This window comes from Ostrea edulis, chromosome 2 (assembly GCF_947568905.1).
Source record: "Ostrea edulis chromosome 2, xbOstEdul1.1, whole genome shotgun sequence".
Taxonomy (NCBI): Eukaryota; Metazoa; Mollusca; class Bivalvia; order Ostreida; family Ostreidae; genus Ostrea; species Ostrea edulis.
The window spans coordinates 55791756-55815675 of NC_079165.1; the positions used below are offsets into that span (position 1 = coordinate 55791756).

General features: G+C 36.4%; 2 protein-coding genes across 4 annotated transcripts in view; both read left to right on the forward strand.

The window, feature by feature from the left end:
• The first annotated feature begins 324 nt into the window (after nucleotides 1-324).
• LOC125679254 (heat shock 70 kDa protein 12A-like) lies at nucleotides 325-17701 on the forward strand. 2 transcript variants are annotated; one of them, XM_056154496.1, is made up of 7 exons: nucleotides 325-497; nucleotides 13107-13186; nucleotides 13284-13359; nucleotides 13490-13829; nucleotides 14608-14844; nucleotides 15521-15671; nucleotides 15883-17701. In XM_056154496.1, the coding sequence occupies exons 3-7, from the start codon at nucleotides 13292-13294 to the stop codon at nucleotides 16947-16949; spliced, it is 1863 nt and encodes a 620-aa protein (XP_056010471.1). In that variant the 5' UTR covers nucleotides 325-497; nucleotides 13107-13186; nucleotides 13284-13291; the 3' UTR covers nucleotides 16950-17701. The 2 variants fall into 2 exon arrangements, with proteins under 2 accessions (XP_056010471.1, XP_048774294.1); XM_048918337.2 differs by lacking the exon at nucleotides 325-497 and adding an exon at nucleotides 12851-12967.
• Nucleotides 17702-20482: 2781 nt separating this feature from the next.
• LOC125679981 (uncharacterized) overlaps nucleotides 20483-23920 on the forward strand; it is a 33603-nt gene continuing 30165 nt past the window's right edge. For both annotated transcript variants that reach the window (XM_048919431.2, XM_056154494.1), the window contains exons 1-4: nucleotides 20483-20512; nucleotides 20736-20801; nucleotides 21190-21225; nucleotides 21795-21941. In XM_048919431.2, coding sequence (XP_048775388.2) covers nucleotides 20747-20801; nucleotides 21190-21225; nucleotides 21795-21941 — 238 coding nt within the window. In that variant the 5' untranslated portion in view covers nucleotides 20483-20512; nucleotides 20736-20746. The remainder of the gene's footprint in view (nucleotides 20513-20735; nucleotides 20802-21189; nucleotides 21226-21794; nucleotides 21942-23920) is intronic.

Consider the following 23920-nt stretch of genomic DNA (forward strand, 5'->3'; position numbering starts at 1 on the left):
TTTGATAAATAGACTTCGCAGATTATAAAGCCTAAACCAACCCAAACCAGGTTATACCATATGATATGCCCCAAAATTAAATTCCTTCCTTCAATATTTAGCCTCATTCAAGGTGTATCATTTCATTAATTCATTATAACATGAGCCGTGATCAGAATGAAACTTAATCTATAACTTATCACTTATTGAGAGCAATTGATTTTTATGAATTGAGTACTAAGGTTCTTGTATTGAATTAAAACTGAATGGTCGAATTTAAGTTTCCTTCAACATTTGTCATTCACTCCAAGTAACATACAATCAACCAGGTAATAACAGTACTGAGGCTGACATTGGATGCTTAAAAAGATCATTTAATTATATGGAGTAGCATGTCAATATGATGAAAAATTCAGAACTATAATTATATATATGTCCTTGAGATGATTTATTAGGTTGATATAGTGTTGCCCATACCAGTTCATTCATGGACATTGGATGAGGGATTCAGAACAAAGGTTTGTCTACCTAACATCTCTTACAGTATAGAGTAAAAAACTCTTTATTTAATTTTTTTTTTAACTAATTGGTCAGTTCTTCTAGTCTTCATGCTAGAGCCTTTTAATTTTGTAAAATATTTGTACTAGTCTGTACTTCAAATTTCAAATGATATGAGAGTGATGGTGTAGGGCCATTCACGATATAAAGCCTCATTATTTAGGTCACTTGAGTCACTCTGGTGACCTATTGCAATTGGTCTGCGTCTGTCATTATCCATGATCATGCATTACCATTTTTAATTTCTTCTTGATAACCACCATTCTAATTCTTTTCAAATTTAGTATGAAGCATGGGTAGGACAAAAAATGCCAAAAATATACCAATTTTAAAAAATAAAATCTCTACAACTGCATATCTTAAAGAAAAGCTAAATGCTTGTAGGGCAGGAAGACCTCTACCAAAACTGTTTTCATGATCTCCTGTATAGAGGTTCTGACTCCAGAGAGGGGCCAAACTTTAATGCTACTGTTTCAGAATTGATTGTTTGTATCTTGTTTAACGTCTCTCTCGCAAATTTTCACTCATATGGAGACGTCGCCAAGCAATGAGGGTTCTTTAGCGTGCCACACCTACATTGACACAGGACATCCGTTTTTAAGGTCATCTCTGAAAACCTGTGACATTCACACCTGATGCCGAGCATATGGCGATGGAACTGTCACTACTTATTTTAACGATTTAGGTTTGTCGCGGCTGGGATTCGAACCCCGGCTTTCTGCATGCAGGTTTCGGAATTGAAACTAATTGGATATTCAGAAGGAGCAAATAGTCCTTTACCAAAATTTTAAAGTTCATGATCTCAGGGGAAGGGGATTTAATTCCAGGATGGCAAATTATTAGTGATTATTTTCTTATATCATTTGAGAGAAGTATCATTTGAGAGACTACTCCTTTAATTCTACTGATACTGTATAAATTTAGGAAAAACAAAAAAGGGTGTACCAAAATTGTGAATTTTACAACCTCAGGGTTTTGATTAATCTAGGGCAGGTCCAAAATAGTCGTAATGTGTTAATATAACATATTGTTCCTTATTATATACTTTCAATTTCATCTCCTCTTTTTTCTTTAAAAGTTTGCGGGCGTCTATGCGCCAAAAAACTTGGTGATCATATTTTCCCATACAAAGTCTATAACCTATATAAATATTGTGTAAAGTCATTCATCAGTATGGGCACTTTCAGGGGCATTTGTGTTTTAAGAACAGGTCTTGTTTTATACTGCTGTACGTTAGATATTAGAATTAAGTTCATAGATATGCAGAACAGGAAAATCATTCTAGACTTCATTGCCCAAGGGGTTAGTGATACTTTTAACTAATGCTCAGGTGACTGATAAGGCCTGTGGATCTCTTGTTAGCTCACGTGAGCTGAAAGCTCAAGTGAGCTTTTCTGTCTATCCATAAACTTTTCACATCTTCGACTTCTTCTCAAGAACCACTGGGGTAATTTCAACCAAATTTGCCACAAAGCATGCTTGGGTAAAGAGGATTTAAGTTTATTCAAATGAGGAACAACACCCCTTTTCAAGGGAAGATAAATTGATTAAGGTTTATTGAAAATTTGTGGCATCTTTTAAAAATCCTCTTTTCAAGAACCACAGGGCCAATTTCAATAAAACTTGGCACACATCATCCTTTGGTAAAGAGGATTCAATTATATTCAAAGGAAGGACCATACCACCTCCAAATTGGAGATAATCAAGAAGAGGTAAAAACAGAGTGGTGTCATTTAAAAATCTTTTCAAAGAACCATTGTGCCAGAAAAGAAAATTTTCCTACATGAAGTAGATTCAAGTTTGATCAAATCATGACCCTCGGGGGTAGGGTGGGGCCACAATAGGAGAGAAAGTTTTACATGTGGATATTTAGGAAAAATATTCTTTAAAAAAATTCACCTCAAGAACACTGAGTGCCATGATTAAAAATATTCAACAACAGCTGGGCCATGATTAGTTATTTTGATTCACCAGCAGCTACTGGTTGTTCAAATTCAAGTTTGTCCAGTTCAGGGGTAGGAGGGGGCCACAATTGGTGATCATAGGTTTTTTTATGGGAATATACTACAGGAAATTGTCAAAACCAATTCTTTCCAAGAATAGCAGGGCCACACTAAATCATATCTAAATGCAAATGTCCAAGTTGTATGGATTCAAGGTTGTTTTTTTTTATGCCCCAGCGACTAAAGTCAGGGTGCATATTGTTTTTTCCCTATCTGTCTGTCTGTACTAAACTTTAACCTTGCTCATAACTTTTGAATGGTGAGTGATAGGGTTCTCATTTTTAGTCCCCTGTCAGTTTGTAAAACCAAAAGGGACTATAGCTTTCTTTTCCATTGATCTGTCTGTCCATCCATCCCTCTGTTTAATTGTCAGTCTGTCCCATTGGTTTTACAGACTTTTTAGCTCACCTGAGCTAGCTCAAGTGAGCTTTTCTGATCACCCGTTGTCTGTCTGTAAACTTTTTATACTTTCGACTTCTTCTCCAGAACCATTGGGCCAATTTCAAACAAACTTGGTACAAATCATCCTTGGATGAAGGGGATTCGAGTTTGTTCAAATGAAGGACCATGCCCTCATCAAAAGGGAGATAATCACAAAAATGCAAAGATAGGGTGGTGTCATTTAAAATCATGACCCTCGGGGGTAGGTTGGGGCCACAATAGGGGATTGATTTTCTACATGCAAAAATATAGCAATACAAAATAGAGAGTTAGGAAAATGCGGACCCCTGAATATACCAGAGGTGGGATCAGGTGCCTAGGAGGAGTAAGCATCCCCTGTTGACCAGTCACACCCCCCGTGAGCCCTGTATCTTAATTAGGCAAAAGAAGTTATCCATAGCCAAAATCGGCATGCTAAGAATGGTATGAAACAAGTCAGACAGTGATTTTTTTTTAAAATCTTCTCAAGAACCACTAGACCAGAAATGTTTATATTTACCTGAAATCTTCCTAACATAGTGCAGATTCAAGTTTGTTAAAATCCTGGTCCACGGGGGTAGGGTTGGGCCACTATAGGAGATCAAAGTTTTACATACAAATATATAGGGAAAATCTTTTAAAATCTTCTCAAAAACCACAGAGCCAAAGTTTATATTTATTGGAAAGCTTTCTGATGTAGTACAGATTCAAGTATGTAAAAATTACGGCCCCAGGGGTAGGAGGGGGAGGGGGTCACGATAGAGAATCAACGTTTTACATACAGATATATAGGGAAAATCTTCTGATGAAGAACCATTTTGCCAAAGAAGTTTACATTTACATGAAAGCTTTCTGACATATTGAAGATTCAAGTTTGTAAAAATCATGGCCCCGGGGTAGTTTGGGGCCACAATTGGGATAAAAGTTTTACATGCGAATGTGTTCGGAAATCTTTAGATATGGGCTAAAGTGACTTAGGCGAGTGATGTGGCCCACGGACCTCTTGTTTCCGTTATGTTTGCGAGGATTCATTTGAGAGTTGCAGTTTAGTTTCAGAGCGGCAAACTTCAGATCAAGTTCGAATTTCGTAACGTTTGATGGACAGGTTTGATAGAAATTAATTTCTATATTGTTACGTTTTTTATATTCATTGGAATCGTGTTCCGATGGAAAGGCTGTAAAAGTAGAACATCTGATTAGAGGCTGTCAATTATGTAGATAATTACTTAATTAATTTAACATTTCAAACTCATTCATCGCAAATGGAACATATCAATGAAAATATATATAAAATCTGTTAATCACGGGAGTATTTTTTCTGTAGTCGATGAGCGAAGTCGGATCAGTCTGCAGTATTCAATTTATCACAATCCTGCAATCGAAATCGCGGGGTAGGCCTATTTGAAATTGGCCTTTGAACAGTTTATAGTAAGTAATATTGCGAAGTCATTTATAAGTAATTAAAATGCAACTATGAATGTTTTGTTATGTGTTCCAATTGCACAATTATTTTCCCCATGTATTTATTTTTTGCAAAAACGGTGATCTAGATTTGATGTGAACTGGCAATCGGAACTGAACTGGCAATCGGAACTCCTCGAATGTCTCGCGCACTCGACATAGATCTCGGATGTAATACGATGGCATCCATGAGCGAATTTGATGCATTGTCAATTGTGACGTCACAGCAATGCATCAAATTCGCTCATGGATGCCATCGTATTACATCCGAGATCTATGTCGAGTGCGCGAGACATTCGAGGAGTTCCGATTGGTGAACTGGATCGAAACTAGGCAAACAGTACGTACGTCACAGGATGACGGAGTTTGGAGTTTTTATAATTATTAAACCCAGATTTACTATGTGACATATGAAAGGTGAAGATAACGAACAGTGATCGATCTCATAACTCCTATAAGCAATACAAAATAGAGAGTTGGGCAAACACGGACTCCTAAACACACCAGAGGTGGGATCAGGTGCCTAGGAGGAGTAAGCACCCCCTGTCGACCGGTCACACCCGCCATGGGCCCTATATCATATAGGATATACATGTATGTTACATGTTTGTGAATTGATTTTAATAATTATATACTTCTGAATGAGACTATTTAATCCTTGATAAAAACTACAGGTGTCAACTGTATGGACAACGAAACATAAAACTAATTCGATATTGGTAAACATGGTGACTTTATACCAATGTTTTAAGCCACAGTTCAAGGTCAAACAACATTTTAAAAATGTACGTTCTCTCGAAAATTAATGGGGGTACCTTGGGGCATGTATTGCTTATGCAATACTCTCAGAATGCTTGTTCATGTGCATTCCTTGAGACGAGGCCTTTTTACGACACCAAAGTTTTTAACCTCTAGACCTTGAAGTTTGACCTACTTTTGACAACCTAACTTCTTTAATATCACCTGAATATTTAAGAGAGAGCTTTCACATTTTGTATACAGATTTCTTATGGCAAGGCCTTTCAATGCATACGTTTACCATGATCTTTGACATTGGCCTTAGAATATCAAGGTGATGTAAGTGGTATTGAGGCATCCCCATGTTGTGTTCGGTTTTGCGTTTCAGTTGGGTTATATCAAAACCCTTTTGGGATAGGTTGGGATCACAATATGGGGTAAAAAAATTCATTGGAATAAACAGTGAAATTAAAAAAATTCACAACAGCTGAACAGCAGCAGGGCCAGGTGAGCGATGTTGCCCATGTTTCTCTTATCTTTATTTTCTCCTAAAATCCTTCAGAGTATAGCACCAGCGATTGTCCACTCAGTTGCAGTAACAATGAACAGCGATTTTACCAAAGTGTCTACTCGCGTAATATAGGGAATTTAGAATATTCGTCGTTTTGGGAGGAACTTTATATTCTAATTATTCTTAATTTTGCACAAGATTGTAGATTGTTGAATTAAGTTTTTATTAGCTCACCTGAACCGAAGGTTCAAGTGAGCTATTCTGATCACATTTTGTCCGGCGTCCGTCTGTCTGTCTGTCCGTCTGTCTGTCTGTAAACTTTTCACATTTTCGACTTCTTCTCCAGATCCACTGGGCCAATTTCAACCTAACTTGGCCAAAAGCATCCTTGGGTGAAGGGCTTTTAAGTTTGTTCAAATGAAGGGCCATGTCCCTTTCAAAGGGGAGATAATCACAAAAATGCAAAAATAGGGTGGGGTCATTTAAAAATCTTCTTCTCAAGAACCACTGGGCCAGAAGAGCTGAAATTTACCTGAAAGCTTCCTGACATATTGTAGATTCAAGTTTGTTCAAATCATGGCCCCCGGTGGTAGGATGGGGCCACAAGGGGGGATCAAAGTTTTATATACAAATATATAGGGAAAAACTTTAAAAATCTTCTTCTCAAGAACCACTAAGCCAGAAAAGCTGAGATTTACATGAAAGCTTCCTGACATAATGCAGATTCAAGTTTGTTCAAATCATGGGCCCCGGGGGTTGGATGGGGCCACAATAGGGGATCAAAGTTTTACATACAAATATATAGGAAAAATCTTTAAAAATCTTCTTCTCAAGAACCACTGAGTCAGAAAAGCTGATTTTTACATGAAAACTTCCTGACATAGTGCAGATTCAAGTTTGTTCAAATCATGTTCCCCGGGGATAGGATGGGGCCCCAAGGAGGGATCAAAGTTTTACACACAAATATATAGGGAAAAACTTTAAAAATCTTCTTCTCAAGAACCACTAAGCCAGAAAAGCTGAGATTTACATGAAAGCTTCCTGACATAATGCAGATTCAAGTTTGTTCAAATCATGGGCCCCGGGGGTTGGATGGGGCCACAATAGGGGATCAAAGTTTTACATACAAATATATAGGAAAAATCTTTAAAAATCTTCTTCTCAAGAACCACTAAGCCAGAAAAGCTGAGATTTACATGAAAGCTTCCTGACATAATGCAGATTCAAGTTTGTTCAAATCATGGGCTTCGGGGGTTGGATGGGGCCACAATAGGGGATCAAAGTTTTACACACAAATATATAGGGAAAAACTTTAAAAATCTTCTTCTCAAGAACCACTAAGCCAGAAAAGCTGAGATTTACATGAAAGCTTCCTGACATAATGCAGATTCAAGTTTGTTCAAATCATGGGCCCCGGGGGTTGGATGGGGCCACAATAGGGGATCAAAGTTTTGCATACAAATATATAGGAAAAATCTTTAAAAATCTTCTTCTCAAGAACCACTAAGCCAGAAAAGCTGAGATTTACATGAAAGCTTCCTGACATAATGCAGATTCAAGTTTGTTCAAATCATGGGCTTCGGGGGTTGGATGGGGCCACAATAGGGGATCAAAGTTTTACATACAAATATATAGGAAAAATCTTCTTCTCAAGAACCACTGAGCCAGAAAAGCTGATTTTTACATGAAAACTTTCTGACGTAGTGCAGATTCAAGTTTCTTCAAATCATGGGCTCCGGGGGTAGGATGGGGCCACAAGGGGGATCAAAGTTTTACATACAAATATATAGTTAAAATCTTTTTCTCAATAACCACTGAGTCAGAAAAGCTGATATTTACAAGAAAACTTTCTGACATAGTGCAGATTCAAGTTTGTTCAAATCATGGTCCCCGTGGGGTAGGATGGGACCACAAGTGGGGGGGGGGGGGGTCAAAGTTTTACATACAAATATAGAAAAAAGCTTTAAAAGAACCATTGGGCCAAAGAAGTTGACATTTACATGAAAGCTTTCTGACATAGTGTAGATTCAAGTTTGCAAAGGGTAGTTTGGGCCATAATAGGGACCAAGGTTTTACATGCAAATATATATGGAAAGTCTTCAGGTATGGGCCAAGGTGACTCAGGTGAGCGATGTGGCCCATGGGCCTCTTGTTATTATTTTTGATGGTTTGTCAATTTTAGGATTAATTGGACTGCACAGTATGACGTCATGTCATACGTATGATTGATTGTATCTTGTTTAACGTCTATAGAGAATTTTTCACTCATTTGGAAACGTGACCAAGACCGATGAAGAGCTTCAAATGCATGCATGTACATACTCGCCTACATAAAATATTGTTGAGTTAGTCAGATGGCAAGTTAAAATTTTGTTTCAATTGACGTAAAACGCAGATTCAAAGACTGAACTCCGTATTGAGCTTAGGTTAGAAAATTGCAGACCTAGCATCTAAAAGAAGCTGGATTTTCATTTTCAGTTCGTCAGACGGAACAATGGCGTTAAGGCATCGTCATGGTCTCAAAGCACTAGAATTATTTAGCTTTGTTCTTTAAAAAAAATGGCAATGCTTAGATTTTCAAAAAGCCCATTACTAAACTAGTCATGCACTTACTGGCAAATAGGAGTAACCGTGATATTAAGAACAAGAGAACTATTTTTATGCTGTTTCGCTCTACATCTTATCTTTTTGTGCAGTCGAATGAAATATTTTGATATGCATGCACAATCATAGTATAGATATAAGAATGTATGGGATCTTGCCTTTTTCGAAATTGAGAGACGTTAATTGATTTTTATATATATTCCTACTTTCGTTTGAAAGCTCGCAGCAAAGATCTGAGGCACATGACCACCCTTACCCTTAGTATTGAATCAAGACAGGCTTCTTCAATTAAACAATTTCGTAAAAGCGTTAGCTCTAATATCAGCAATCACCCCCCCCCCCCCTCCTCCCCCCCCCCCCCCCCCCTGTATACTTTTCATATGATTTTCGTCTGTTGAATATAATTCATACCAAACTGAGACGCACACGTAATTTTCAAAAATTATGATCTTTATAGACGCAATATTGGTGATTCTCCATTATGTTCCTGTAGCATGCGTGAAGACGCATATCACTTTTTCTTTATTTGTAAGAAATATTAAATTGCTAGATACAAATTAATGAACAGATTGCTGAGGTTAAATTATTTGGTTATTATTGATACACATCTACTTTGGGTCGATAATGTCTTATCTACTGAATTGAATAATTGTATTTTCTCTTATGTTCAGACGTATATTCATGAAACCAAAAGATTTAGCTGATGATCATATCATTTTCCATTGTTTATCTATAGAACACTTACCATTTATGTATTCTCTGTGTATCGTTTTTAATGACAATTGTGTGTTGTAACATGTATTAGATTATAAGAAGAACTCGTAAGATGTACGGACTTGCTTCTGATCCTTTTGTATATACATGTATTATATACAATAAAATACGTTTAAATCAAACCCTTACCCTCAGTATAGTATATCATTCCGAGAAATTATTTCAACCCACGGGGAGAAAATTTCCTTTTTTTCCTTCATGCAGAAAGTCAGTGTGGCCCCCTTCAGGACTCTGGGTTAGAACACCTCTTAATGTCGTTTCCCGATTTTTCATCAAGCTTGGGTAACTGACGCTATTTTGGCCAGTTACAGAATAATTTCTGGATCATGGGTGTGGTTAGTGATGTACTATAGTATGCGATATAAGACTTGCGTCGAAACTAGCGAATTTGATATGGCGTTGTCATCTTATACCAACGTTAAAAAAAAAAGGGGGGGGGGGTATCGGGATTAATAGTAATTTTGTCTCCATACAGTTGATAGCACTCAATTCAACATCATGAGCTATGATCTTCATAAAACCCAGGGGAAAGGGCAATCCTTGGCACTAATAAATAATAGAACCTAGCGCGATTAATTTTCCTTATCGGTAGAAATAAATTTATTTTGTGTCATCAAATTGTGGATTGCAAATTTTGGAAATGCACCGTTTATAGAGTATAAATATAGTATATATATGATACCACATATATAGTAGAAATATATTTATGGTATCACAGGGTTCGGGCCCAAAACGGGCTTAGCCCCTGTGGTTGATGTTAACCGATGGACTGCTTAAACATGGATCAGTCTACCCAAAAGACCACATCAACAGGAAGAGAATGTCATTTATATGTGGTAACTTTCACAGGGACCCGAGATACGATTACACAGTTCGATTATACAATCTGTTTCGTTTCGGTAGCTTTCGTTTCGGCAGATTTCATTTCGATTTCGTTTCGCATTTTACAGGTACCCGTTCAGAATCAAAGGCTTATATGAGTACACATGTATATGTAAATTAATACCCTGTTTATATAATTGAATAGTTTAACACACACCCATCCGAAAACTGGGTCTAGAGTAGGATCATCCTATGGAAAACTGTACAATTTTTACTCAAGAGCACAGGGACTAAGCCCGTTTTGGACCCAAACTCTGTGATACCATGTACATTTGGCTTAGCCCCTGTGCTAGTCGTTTTCCGTTGGAAAAATTCCACTCTATTTACAGTCACAGCGTGGGATCATCCAGCCAGTTTTTTTTTTTGTGTGTAATCCCACTCTGTGTCTCCCTTTTCGCTCACATGAGCTGAAACCTCATGTCTATTTGTTGTCCAGAGTTTCGTCTGTCGGCGTTTTAAAAAATTTCAACCACACTTTTCACTAAATATCCATGGATAACGAATGCACCTCTTTCTAAGTAGAAATAATTCAGAAATAGTGAAAATAGGAAGTGCTGAAAAAGAACCATTAACCATGCAGACACACAAAACCTTTCAGAAAGCTTCCTCGCATAAAGAATATTCACGACCTACTTAGCGAGGGCGGAACCGCAGCAGGGTTTTAAGTTGTACATAGAGAGTATGAAAATTCTATTAAAGAGCCACAAGGATACAAGTTGTCAAATACACGCGCATGTCTCCATATGCAGTATAGATTTAATTTTGCAAAGAAATACAGGAAAACAATTTGGCAAAATAATGTGAATCAGTGTTTCTTTGATGACTGTTCCATAGATTCCGTACATGACATTCAGCATACTTGATTCTAACGATCCGGTGGTTAATCGGCGATGACCGGCGACACACTTGATTCTGAGCCAGAGGAGTTTTATGAAGATCATAGCTCATGATGTTGAATTGCGTGCTATCAAATGTATGGAGAGAAAATTACTATTAATCCCGATACCCCCCCCCCTTTTTTTAACGTTGGTATAAGATGACAACGCCATATCAAATTCGCTAGTTTCGACGCAAGTCTTATATCGAATACTATAGTACATCGATTGCGACTCGGGTGGCTAGAGTTCGTACCCGGATACGAACCGAAGTCGCTCTTAGGGACGCACACCCGTAGCCGGGGGGAGGGTGGGGGGTTCGTACGAACCCCCCTTGAAAACTACTAAGCACTATTAAAGTCGGCATTTTGTTTGAATTGTGACTATTAAAGTCGGGATTTTTTATGAAAATTCATAGTAAAAAAGGCATGATTCCAAAATTCAAATTAAGTGCCAGGAAATTGCTAGATTGCAGGATTTTGCACCAAATACCCCAGAGCTTCTGCCGTAGTGGCACCTCGCGGTGCGAGGTGATAGACTCGCGTTGCGAGTCTATGTACCCCCCCCCCCCCTTGAAAAATCCTGCCTACGGGCCTGGGACGTCTACTTCTTAGAGGAAACCAGTGTACCAAGTGTGATGTCTGTCAAGCAAATTGTTCTCAAGATTACTTTATCCGAATCGCCGCGGAGCGTTCGCCCCGCAAGCGGACGGTCGGGGTTCGAATCCCGGCCGCGACAGACCTAAGTCGTTCAAACAGGTAGTGACAGTTCCATCGCCAAACGTTCGGCATCAGGTGTGAATGTCTCGGGTCCTTGGAAATGACCTTAAAAACGGATGTCCCGTGTCACAGTAGTTGTAGCACGCTAAAGAACTCACTGCTCAATGGCCGTAAGCGCCGAGCATAGGCCTAAATTTGAAGCCCTAGACCGGTCTTGGTGACGTCTCCATATATAAACAATCAATCAATACTTTATCCGTTTTGACCTTCTGACCTAAGATTCAATAGGGTTCGGTAGAACTAGTGCGCCAAGTTTCATATATGTCAAGCAAAGTGTTCTCAAATTATGAAGCGGATAACACTTAGTCTACCGACCGACCAAGGGCACCCCAAACCGTAGCGGGCCCAGACCGTAGCGGACCCAGACCGTAGCGACCCCAGACCGTAGCGGCCCCGGACCGTAGTGGGCACTTATTGAAATAAAGTTACATTGTATCTATCTTTATTTCAGTTCAATTTCAACATCATATGTTGTTTTTTAAAAATTCTTATAATTGCAAAGCAAATTATCCATCTAGGTCTAGAACAGAAAAGGGGGGAAAATTTGACTCTGGGCTGTGATGTCCTCTAAAGTTTCGGGGGAAGGGAAATCTGGCTATAAGAGAAATTCTATTGTATAACGCAGGTGTGTCGTTTGTGAGCCTGTTTTGACCATTCAATGGGATTTTCCAATCCCCACACTCATATTGTTAAAGGTTCTATTAATCTGATGTCTCTAAACGACAGATATAAAGATATCTATTGAAATTGAATATTATTATTTTGTTGCATATACATGTACATATGATATGATTTTCCATGTACATGAAAATCGGCAAATAATTTACATAGATAAACGCCACACAGCTATTCATTGATTTAATAGTCTCAGATTTGAACATATTACAATTACACGTCACCATTAAACCGAACACCTTTGTTTTTAAATCATAAAATATTTACGTAATTTTCGAGCCAAAGGCAACGGGGCAATGACCTATATATAGTGTAAAGTATCTTTTGCACAATGCACAAATCAGCTAAACGGAAAGGATAGTAAGGCATTCGAATCTCTTATAAAATATTTACCTTTTTAAGTTAGTGGGACATTGACCCATTGATAAATATCATTAATAGATGTACATGCATTTCTAAACAATCGGGACATTCGAACGTTCAACCCGTCAGGCATGAAAAAAGAGTAAGCCTGCGTGGATTTCTGCTCTGTTAGTTTTGCAAGCCACCTATGGAAACGGCAATAAATACGGATACACGAGATGCTGTTTAAAATCATTGATCGATAGTTTCATTCTTCCAACAAAGTCGCCAGCTCCAATTAAAACATTCCATCCCTGTTTCGGACGGTGTAAGAGCAAACAGCTCAAGAAAAACTAGGAGCGGACTGTGAGAATATCTATTGATTACATACTTTGGTTTAGTTGTCATTTTGCTCTGAGGGCCATTGATCTCGAGGGATTTTTGATTGAGATTTCATGATGTGCTTTATTGATTTCAAGAGAAGGTGAAACATTTTTTTTTTCAGAATCAGACGACAAACAACATATTCAAACCCCGTATGAACTCGTGTATAATGGGTGTTCCTCGAATACTTCATCTTTCCAAGTAAGTATATGACTGGGATTACCTTTCATTGCGAAATGAGTTATCGATTTTGGGAAATAGAAAGATGATATTTTCATTACCTTTTTGTTTTAATTAGATTAAAAGATGTCTAGTTTGCGATTACGTCAAGAGATTAAAAGCAGACGATCAAGAAGTAGGCGTATTGAATCGGGGTAAGTATATATATATATATATATATATATATATATATATATATATATATATATATACACTCTGTAATACCGATCTATTTAATGATATCAATTTTTTTTTTTGGTTTACGATATTAATGTCTTTTTGTAGATATCGACAAAGTCAGAATAGTTCACTATCGGTGAATGTTTCCGAACCTGACATTATAGCTTGTATTGATATTGGTACAACATATTCTGGGTACGCATTTGCATTAAGCAAAGATCTGCAAGATGATAGACTAGGTATTCACGTGAACAAAGAATGGATCTCCGGAAACTCCAAACTAACGACATTGAAAGTTCCGAGCACAGTACTGCTAACTCCAGAAAAGAGATTCCATTCTTTCGGTTACGAGGCAGAATGGAAGTACGGACAATTAGCAGCCGACAAAAACCACACGGGCTGGTATTACTACAGAAAGTTCAAAATGACAATGAAGCAAAATGAGGTAAACCTGAATTCTGAGTGTTTTAAAAAAAAATCTAAATAATATGATCTGGTTTACTTTATAGGTCCTATACAATGCCCAATAGACTAATAAATGGGATGTCCATGTGAACCGGTAAATAAATGATCATTACAGATACTGGTATAACGACAAATATTTTCAGAGTTATAGGATGCTCATTGTGCTGATAAATATTCTACTCAAATATTTATCTATCTGAAGAAAAAAAAAAACCGGAAGAAGAAGCAAAAATACAAAGGTTGATAATGATGTGAATGTGTATCATGAATTTTGAATTATTCATTGATCAAGGTCACTGAGAAATATGCATTAAAGTTTTGTCCATACCATGACCCTGAAATAAATTATGGTTTATCATATTTGACTCGAGGATCGATTATGACCTGATAATATATCACTATCTTAACCCAAAATATTAAAAATTATACATTCATGCTTGACAACTGGATTGATTTCACTTAAACAAAAGATGAAGGCGGATTTTCATCATTGAATAAAAAACAAGGTCGCTGACTGGAAAAGAAGACCTGCACGTATGTAAAGCAAAGGTGATTAAAAAGAAGTGACGATATGCATACCGATATACAAGTTCAATTGTGCATTAATCTGGATGTGCCTCGCATGGCTTGAGTGGTAGTGGTTCTAATAAAACAACTCTAAAGAAAATAGGATGGTTAGATGAATAGGTTTTATTCTCGCTTTTAATATTGCAATTGGATTCCAAAATTATGATATATTGCCCTTTTTTTAAAATCAGAATCCTAACATTGGCACCAGCATTATGGACGAAACCGGCAAACCTCTTCGAGCAGTGGCAGTTTTTTGTGCTGCCATCAAGTACCTAAGAAACCATCTGGTTGACGCTTTAGCAAGCACAATGAAAGGTGTTGAACCAAACTGGATATTGGAGAATTTTACCTTCCAGTGGGTCTTTTGTCATCCCGCCAGTTGGGATGAGCAGACAAGACAAATCATCGTAATGGCTGCCAAACAGGTAAGACATCTTACTGAAAGAGATAGATTTAACCTAAAATATTCTAAACACAAAAATATAACAATTCAACAATAATTAAAACAACAATGAATATATATTATACAATTGTGTTGTATTTATGACATATTTTTCCTTGATAAAAACTCTGTATCATGTTATCTAAAGAAAAGAAAAGTTATGTCAGTGTAATATATAGGAAATGAGAAAACCTGGGATCCCTGCATTACTAGTCAGGTGCTCTAACTACTGAGCTATCCAGGCCGATATAACCCTTACTACAACACTTTCCTCCCTCCTTACATTGTCTTCGCCCGCGAAGACACTCAACCCTGATTCTTTTGCCCCTGACAGGACTTTAACTTGAAGTCGAGGGGTGGTTTACGGCACCAAATGTAATATAGGAAAGGAGAAAATTTATGGCTGCACCTGGAATCGAACCCGAGAGCCCTGTTTTACTAGTCAGGTGCTCTGGTAATGTTGCTATCTAGGCCGATATCCACGGTCCATACTGAAACTACTACATCCGAAAGACTATTTGAAAACACCATTGTTCTCACAGTTGGCCCTAGGCCAACAAGATGTTAATAAAAGTTTCTTTTGGATACTTTGTAAATGTCTTGTAATATTGTCCAAAGTTTGAAATGCTTTACAAGTTAAATACTGTAATCCTGTTCAGGTTGGCATCAACAATGCTACGCTAGTGTCTGAAGCAGAGGCTGCGTCGTTTTACTGCCAGTTTTCACCGTTGCACAGAATCAACACAAGGAACGGAGAAATGATATGTCTTCAAACACTTGGCATGAAATACCTCATGTTAGACTTAGGCGGTAAGTCGAAGCAATCTAAATTGCTAGTTGCTTACTGATGGTTAATAGATATTTTTTAGTAACTCGATCTCTTCCTGATTCTCCTGTAGGGCTTTTTGAAAATGTTTGTTCATATCAGTGACAGTTATTCAAGACCCATTCAGACGCAATTATATGTATTATAATCTCATTTAACACCAAATTCAGGTATATATGAATTTGATTTAAACAGGAGGAAGCACTGATTCAACAATACTGCAGTTGACTAACGATGCAAATTTGATTGAGCTCACCAACAACACTGGGAATTTGAACGGTGGGATCAAGGTAGACGCCGCTTTTATAAACTTCTTGATGCAAGTAGTCAATGAGGATGTTATGGAAAAGTTTGCCGGTAGTTTTAAAGCCGACCTTTCCCAACTTCATAAAGAGTTCGAAATTAGAAAACGAACGTTTGATCCGAAATCCACAGATCCTATTGTATTCAAATTACCCTCAGTATTACGGAGAATTTTTGAAGTGAATATGAAGCAAGCACTTCAGCTAAAGATTGAACAGTCTGAATACGGATATCTTGTGAAACTCAATGGTGATAATTTAAGCATGGACGCGGATGTCTTCAAGGGATTTTATACTGCTGCTTTGGAGAACATAAGTAGTACCTTGTTAAAGATGTTGTATGCGAAGGAAGGCAGAGGTTGCAAAACCGTGGTCATGGTAGGGGGTTTTGCTCTCTCTCCTTTAGTACAAACTGCTATCCGTATAAAGTTTCCCGATTTGACTATATTAATGCCTCCAGATCCCGATCTTGCGGTGATGAAAGGAGGTGTTCTCTATGGATTTGATAATCATCCGGTAATTTATATGAGAGCAAAGCATACATACGGAATCGGAATGGCGATGCCTTTTAAAAAAGACAGTCATCTGGATGAGAAGAAATTTGAATCTGACGGAGTGCTGTTGTGTAGTGACGTTTTTAGGATCCATATAACACAGCATCAGGAAGTGCAGATTGGAGAATTCGAAAGTAAAACTAAGATATTCATCAACAGAAAAGATCAGAGGTTTCTCTGCATTCCAGTGTACTTGTCCACGGTCAAAGAAGCCTTATTTACGACAGAAGGGACTTGTCACTACTTGGGGAAAATGAAAATTACTTTAATGTCTACAAGAGATGAGAAGGCACCGATATCCGTCAAGATGGCGCTTACCTACCACGAACTGATAGTGGAGGTGACTGACGAAGGAAGTGGGAGAACTATTCGGGACGTTTTCGCCGATTCGCCGGATGTGGAATGAAAATTCAGATATGACAGCTATTTTTATTTACAGTTTGAACCAAACCAAACCAAACAACGGTCACCAGAGGGCGTGTATTAGTATTTGTTAATTTCGTAATTCGTTGTTTTTGATTCACTTTCAGAGTCTGACCCATTTTATGTCATTGCTTTCTTTGAATGAATCATAACGTCTCGAAACTAAATGCACCTGGACCTCAAGACCTTGAATTACAGTAACCGTATGTTAATTTGTCTTTGAATGTTAAAATGGATATTGTGAAAAATATGCATAGCCTTGGATGCCAACTTTTGATATGTGATCAGAAATCAGGAGAGCTATTGGGATGGCTCATGCTTCCGTATACAATGTCACGTTGTTGTCGCAACCCCTCGGAACTCAATGAAAGCTTGCAGGAATATAGGATGGCAACCATAAATTTACAGTTATTAGAAAAAAAACTCCAACCCATTTTGGGAAAAATATTGCTACTCTTAGATGTATATGTATTTTATTCACTGACATCTTGGTTGTTGTTTTTTCGATGACCAGAGAGCTACAGTCTCACCACAGACTCGGGATAAAAAAAATTATATTAAATCCATGCATACTTATGTCCAAGGAGTTAACTATTCGACGGATTTTCAAAAATGTATTTTTTATTTTGTTTTAGAAGTCTACTTTTTAAATCCTATTGTTGCTTCTACGGATTCCTTATTTTAAGTATCTGTAATTTCTTTGTCTCTCATGGTTTAATAAAATATTCCATTTAAGAAATAAATTTTATTTTTGAAAATACACGAGAGTATAAGCTTCGGCGCTTCGTGCCGGCATACGATTTCTTGATAATGACATTTGTGTGTATTTATTTTTATGAAATTGAATTAGGAGCAATATGTGCATTTGTTCAGTGATATCATGTATTGATTCTATGGATACATGCATTTATAAACGTAGAATGTAATGCAGCTAGCAAATGAGCGAACATATCAAATGGTGCAGCTAGGACCTACCTCTAGTCTATACAGCGATCAAGGAGATCTATTGAAATGATCTACAAGACAGAGAAAACTTTACTTTAGAATGAAAACAAGTTTCCCTAGGGTGGAGTGTCACTGTATTTCTTGATGAATAAGAATTTGTTTTCAGATTTAGCAATAAGCTTTCTAATCGATATATACATGATGCTTTGTCGCATTACATCATGCTTTTTCTCGTTTTGCCGCCATCATTAATTGTTTTTACACGTTAAAGACAACACTGTTTCTTTTCATAAGAGCTCATCACAGCATTCGTGAAATTATGATAGAATAAATAAATATGAATAATTTATTACTTTATCCAAGGATTTTAAAAATGCATGAGAGTATGAACTGCGCCGCCCCACGTCGTCATATTAACGAGCTTCCTGAAAATGTATGCCGACGTGAAGCGTTGTATACATAAAGGCAACGCACAGAATGTATGCATGTGTAAATTTAGACTGCAATCTAAATTGTAATCCTCAATTTGAAATAATAGTACACATTCATTTGGAAAGAGCAACTCAAGGAATTTGGGAAACGCAATTGAAGTTCCTTATCTCAGACGCATACTGGGGGGAATACAATTTTATTATACTTTTTTGTAAAATTCTTTGATTGGCCAAGAAACAGTTGAAAAATATAATGTTTTCCTGTGGGAGCAAAAACGACCCTCTCCAGCGTGATAGTATTTAGCAACGAGAAACATTACTTATCAACGGGTGATATCATGAAAAATTCTCACATGTGTCAACCATGTACTTTTGAAAGGTGCAGTATGTTATGTACAGCGACACGTTGAATGAAATCGATTGATTAATAAATCGGTAGTCTGGCAGGTATATTTAAGGAATCACTGTCTAGTTTGTCGGATATATAAAGTGAATAACTACAATGGAAAAAGTAATAACTTATGCAAATTCCCAACAAACTAGAGAGTTGTTATAATGAAAATATAAAAAATACATGTACTGTCAAATAGAGATACACATGACATTCCATGTTATTTCCCATAGTCCTCGTCCACTGGCCTTTCATTTGCATGGAACTGTGAAATTTACATTCACGTGTAAGTTGTGGGGAAATTAACACATTGGAGCTTCAAAGACTTATCACCACAGGCACTTGTTTCTGTAAATAAGTTATGACGTCTGTATACTAATAATAACACAATGGTTTTCTCGGGGTGAAAATTTTCAAAGAAGAAATTGGAGGAAGGCAGTATTCTTCAATAATGTAGTTGGATTAAATTTGCAGCACGGAGTTATTGAATAGATTCATATATATTTCACTGCTATTTAAAGTCGGTGGGATTTTGGAATTAAAGGGGCATGGACACGATTTGAAGTGGAAATTTTTAAAATTCATTTTCCCATTTTTAATATTTATAACGGGTATTTCTAATGGTCAGCAAAAATTTGAATGCCAAGTGAGATCTCTTTGTAATGTAAGCAAGGCTAGCTTGTGCCATGTTTTTGTTTACATATAGATTGCTTAACAGAAAATATCATGTTTAATGAGATGTGACAGAGACTTGGAACTGTTTAATTGTGTTCAGAATAAACTTGTAAATTGAAAAATCTGCTTTAAAGGAAACTTTTACTGGTATATTAATTATTCAACCAATGTAAACAGAAACATGACACGAGCCTTGTTTACATAACAAAGCATTGTGAGCTCTGTATCTCTTGTAACTCGATAACTGATGTTCAAATTTTTACTGACCATCAGAAATACCTTAGTTAAGCATTGTAAACATTAAAAATGGAAACATGAAATTTGAAAATTTTCAGCTCAAAACTCTTTAAATACAATGTATCAAATGTGATGTTTCATCCATAACCGAGAATTTTTGTTGAAATATAAAGACTATTTGCTTTAGTAGCTGGCCATCCAGTAAAATTCATCTGCGCTCAATACGTATTAAATTAGTTTTCATAATGCATACATGTACTGAATTTTCAGTACTATTTCCATTAACATAGCGATCCTTGTAGCCAGTGTGAAACAGATTGTACCTATGGTGTGGTTCATTCTAGTGCCCCGGATGGAGCCGCGGCGGAACCTTGTGTACAGTGTGATCGTAATGCTTTCTTTTGGTTTGCTTATGGGATGGTATTCTTGAACACACTAGAATCGAAATTGAAACACTTTGTAAATTTCATTATAAATTGCTAAGTATGTTTCGTACGGAAGAAGTCGGTAGAAAATAATCAAATTCCGTAATGACTAATCTACGCCTCTGACATGAAATCTACATATCAATCGACAGTCTAGTCTAACAAAGGAAAAAATAAACAATAAAAGTTTACTCGGTGAAACACACCTCAAGAATTTCATCAGATTATCATCTTCTGCCTGCTGGCCATCTCTTATCTCAAAAATCTAGGCTTCCGGTCGTTTTTACTACATATGGTCAACATGGAAAAAGTAACAATAAACACTTTGGGGTCTCTGTATTCTCTGAAAGTTAATGATGATATGCAAATGAGCAGTGCGCAAGGCAGTGCAAGAAACTTCTTTACACAAACCACTTTTTCTTTTGGATTTGCAATTAGTGTGGTAAGTATTTGTTTGAGATATTTAGATTTCCCCCAATAACAAATCTACTTCGAAGAGATTGATCACTGTTCGATATCTTCATTATTTCATGCTATAAAAGTTTTTGCTGTTGAAATTTTAAAAGCTCTTAAAATGAAAACAGCATTTTGAATGAGATTACGACATGTAATGATGTACATACATATTCTTCATGATTAGAACTTTATCATTGTTTCTATGACAGGTATTAATGAGATGGATTGGGGATTGACATGCAACATTATTGTATGGCTTGGGATACATTTTAGTAGTAAGTAATGTTCGGTTCTAATCTACCGTTAATTACCCCAAGGGAACACTGTGTGTGTGTGTGTTTGTGTGTGAATTGTATGTGTATTTATGTGTATACAATTTTTTTTACATCTGGAATTCGATCACTGTCAGTCTCAGTTTTCCGTGCCTTAGTACGTAAAACATCCACACGGCATTGACAATGTTATGTAATATCAACTTTGACCTTCGATCGAGTTTTCATTCCGTTATGACAATAAAAAAAAATTAAATTTTTTATTAAAAGTGTCAATTTCTCAGGGATCAGAAGAATTGCACACATCACTGGTAGCAAATTGGATTTCCAGTATGTGGTCATGACAATACGTGATAAATATTTGTCCTTTTGAATTGATTTTTATTTTCAGCGTACGATGGTGCAGTTCAGAGTAAAGAATCTTTAGGTTTGTTTTATTGAATTTTATGAAAATTTAATAACATATAATTATATTCAATGTATGAGACAATGTATTATATTTCTTTATAAACTGAACACAATGTCACCCTTCAAATTTCAAACATTGCATAAAGCCACATTGAAATGTAGATGCATGTTTAAATAATGACTGTCTAGTTTGGGAAAATAGATAAAGGATCCGTATTTCGAAACAAGTGACAATTCTAGCATACACCGCTTTATAGAAGAAAAAAGTGACAATTCTAGCATACACCGCTTTATAGAAGAAACAAGTGACAATTCTAGCATACACCGTTTTATAGAAGAAACAAGTGACAATTCTAGCATACACCGCTTTATAGAATGATATCACATGATCACGGCATGTCTAAACTAAACGTATATTTCTACTACAAGTCCACGTTACTGTTGTATATGAGTATTAAAGGACAGGATGTTTCCATCACAGAATTTCCAAGTTTAGGCCTAAGTAATAAAATATTTCGATATGCTTAGTTCAGTGTGCTAAAGTTGCTATTTTGTCATTTTGTTATTCAAACGGCCGATATATTGCAGTGCCTTGCGACTTGGAGCCTTCTATGGAGAAGGGCCTCACGTATTACCGACGCCGAACTCCATGGGGTAAATGGTTAGACATGCCATGTCCCCCGAAAACTGTATTCATAGCCCATTGGTGTAGATGTGACTATCCTGAAATGGAAGGTAATGTCCGTATATTTCGAGATATTTTTCCTTTGCATGCACTAATCAGGCTTTGAATACCAAAATATCAATGCCATTTCGTTATTTTTCCCATTCAAACTGCAGTTAAGGAAGTTAGCTCCTGAGCTTTTGAGCACAACTGCGCATGATGCTACAACCAAGTATTTAGGGGTTCAATACTGATCCCATTGGTGCAAACATATTACAAATCTATTACTGAACCCAATCTAGTTGAAATTTTTTGTGTCAATTCAAATTTTGAAAGGGTTTGGTAGGACTATATTTTGTGGCAGAAGGAGTGATTAATAGAAATCTGCATGATATTACAGTTTCTGTTTTTTCCGATATATCATCTATCTTTATACCCCTATTTCAGTTTTATAATTTATGATACAAGTAGTTGAGACGTGGAACGTGTTCAAATGTTGTAATTTATCAAATGTTGTAATTTATCAAATTTGGTTGATATAATTTTCCAAACACAACACTGGTTCTTTAAAAAGTTCCAACTGATTTACTCGAAATTTTGTATAAAAATTGAGTATTTTCGCCAATAATTTAAAAATTTCAAATCCCCACTTTATTTTTAGTTCCATTTTAAATCTTCAGACAAGACCTATGTATAATTTTAGAAATTGACATTACTCCTAATATGTCCTTTTAAACTCTCAAATGTGATACCGTATAGCGAGTTATTTCCGCGGGTCTAAAATTTGGCGATTTGCTGACCCAAAGGTATGCTAATAATTTAAGCGGAATAAATTTTGGCGGAGAAGGAAGAGTTTATCTCTCTTGCAAGTACTGAAGTCGCAAATGGGTGCATATTTGGCGAGTGAAATTTTGGCGGAAAGCTATCTAAACGCAAAAATAAGCCAAATTTATCACCTCGCGGAAAAAAACCGCTATACGGTATCATGAATTTTTTTCGCATATAAAAGTGCAAGAAGGTCATTATTTATTTCGATTACATATATTAAACTTTGTTTTATATCTGTATTGTTAGAAGACATGATTATGTATCTACTTTATGTAATGATTGATTTGTGTTACATACGTTGTGTTGACACCAACAGACAAATCAAGTTTAAGGTAATTCCACCCCTCTAAAATTATAGGTTCAATCTTATATTTTATTGTTAAGTTGGTTCTTCAAATGATATATCTTAGTAACAAATAAAAATGATTAAATAAGTATGTTGCGGTATTAATTAATATTTTATCAATTATCACATATATTCTTGTAATTAACGTCAGAAAATTGCAATTTTCCTTCAACAGCATTATCAAAATTTCACAAAAACTGGTTAAAACGATATGATAGTATTCTTAATAATTTCATGAAACTGTTTCTTTAGAAAATATACAAAATGCTCGTGAAAAATATAGGAAATTTATCGCATAATGGACTTGATAAATAATGGACTGAAAACAGAGTTATTGCCCTTGGATTCATTATTTTGAAACATATAATTGATTATTTATATATAACTTCGACTTTTCAAATATTTTACGGTTGACTTGATTTTTTACAATAACTATTGAAAAAGACTCCAAACAAATTTTATGTTCCTGTCATGTGAGATAGTTTCTCATAATTTCGATATAATTATCTCGTAATTACGAAAACGTTTCTCGTAATTTCGAGACAAATATATCGTAATTACGAGATCTTTTCTCGTAATTACGAGATAATTATCTCGTAATTACGAGATCTTTTCTCGTAATAACGAGATCTTTTCTCGTAATTACGAGATAATTATCTCGTAATTACGAGATCTTTTCTCGTAATAACGAGATAATGGAATGTGAATTAATTTTTTTTTTTTTTACATGATACTAATAGACTTTCGTACAGGTGCGAACCTCTTTAATTAAGATATGTTTGTTTTTTTTTGAAAATACATGAGGGTATGAACTGTGACGCTTCACCCCGGCATACTTCATGAAGCTCTGCATGAAAGCTTAAAGTATGCCGGCGT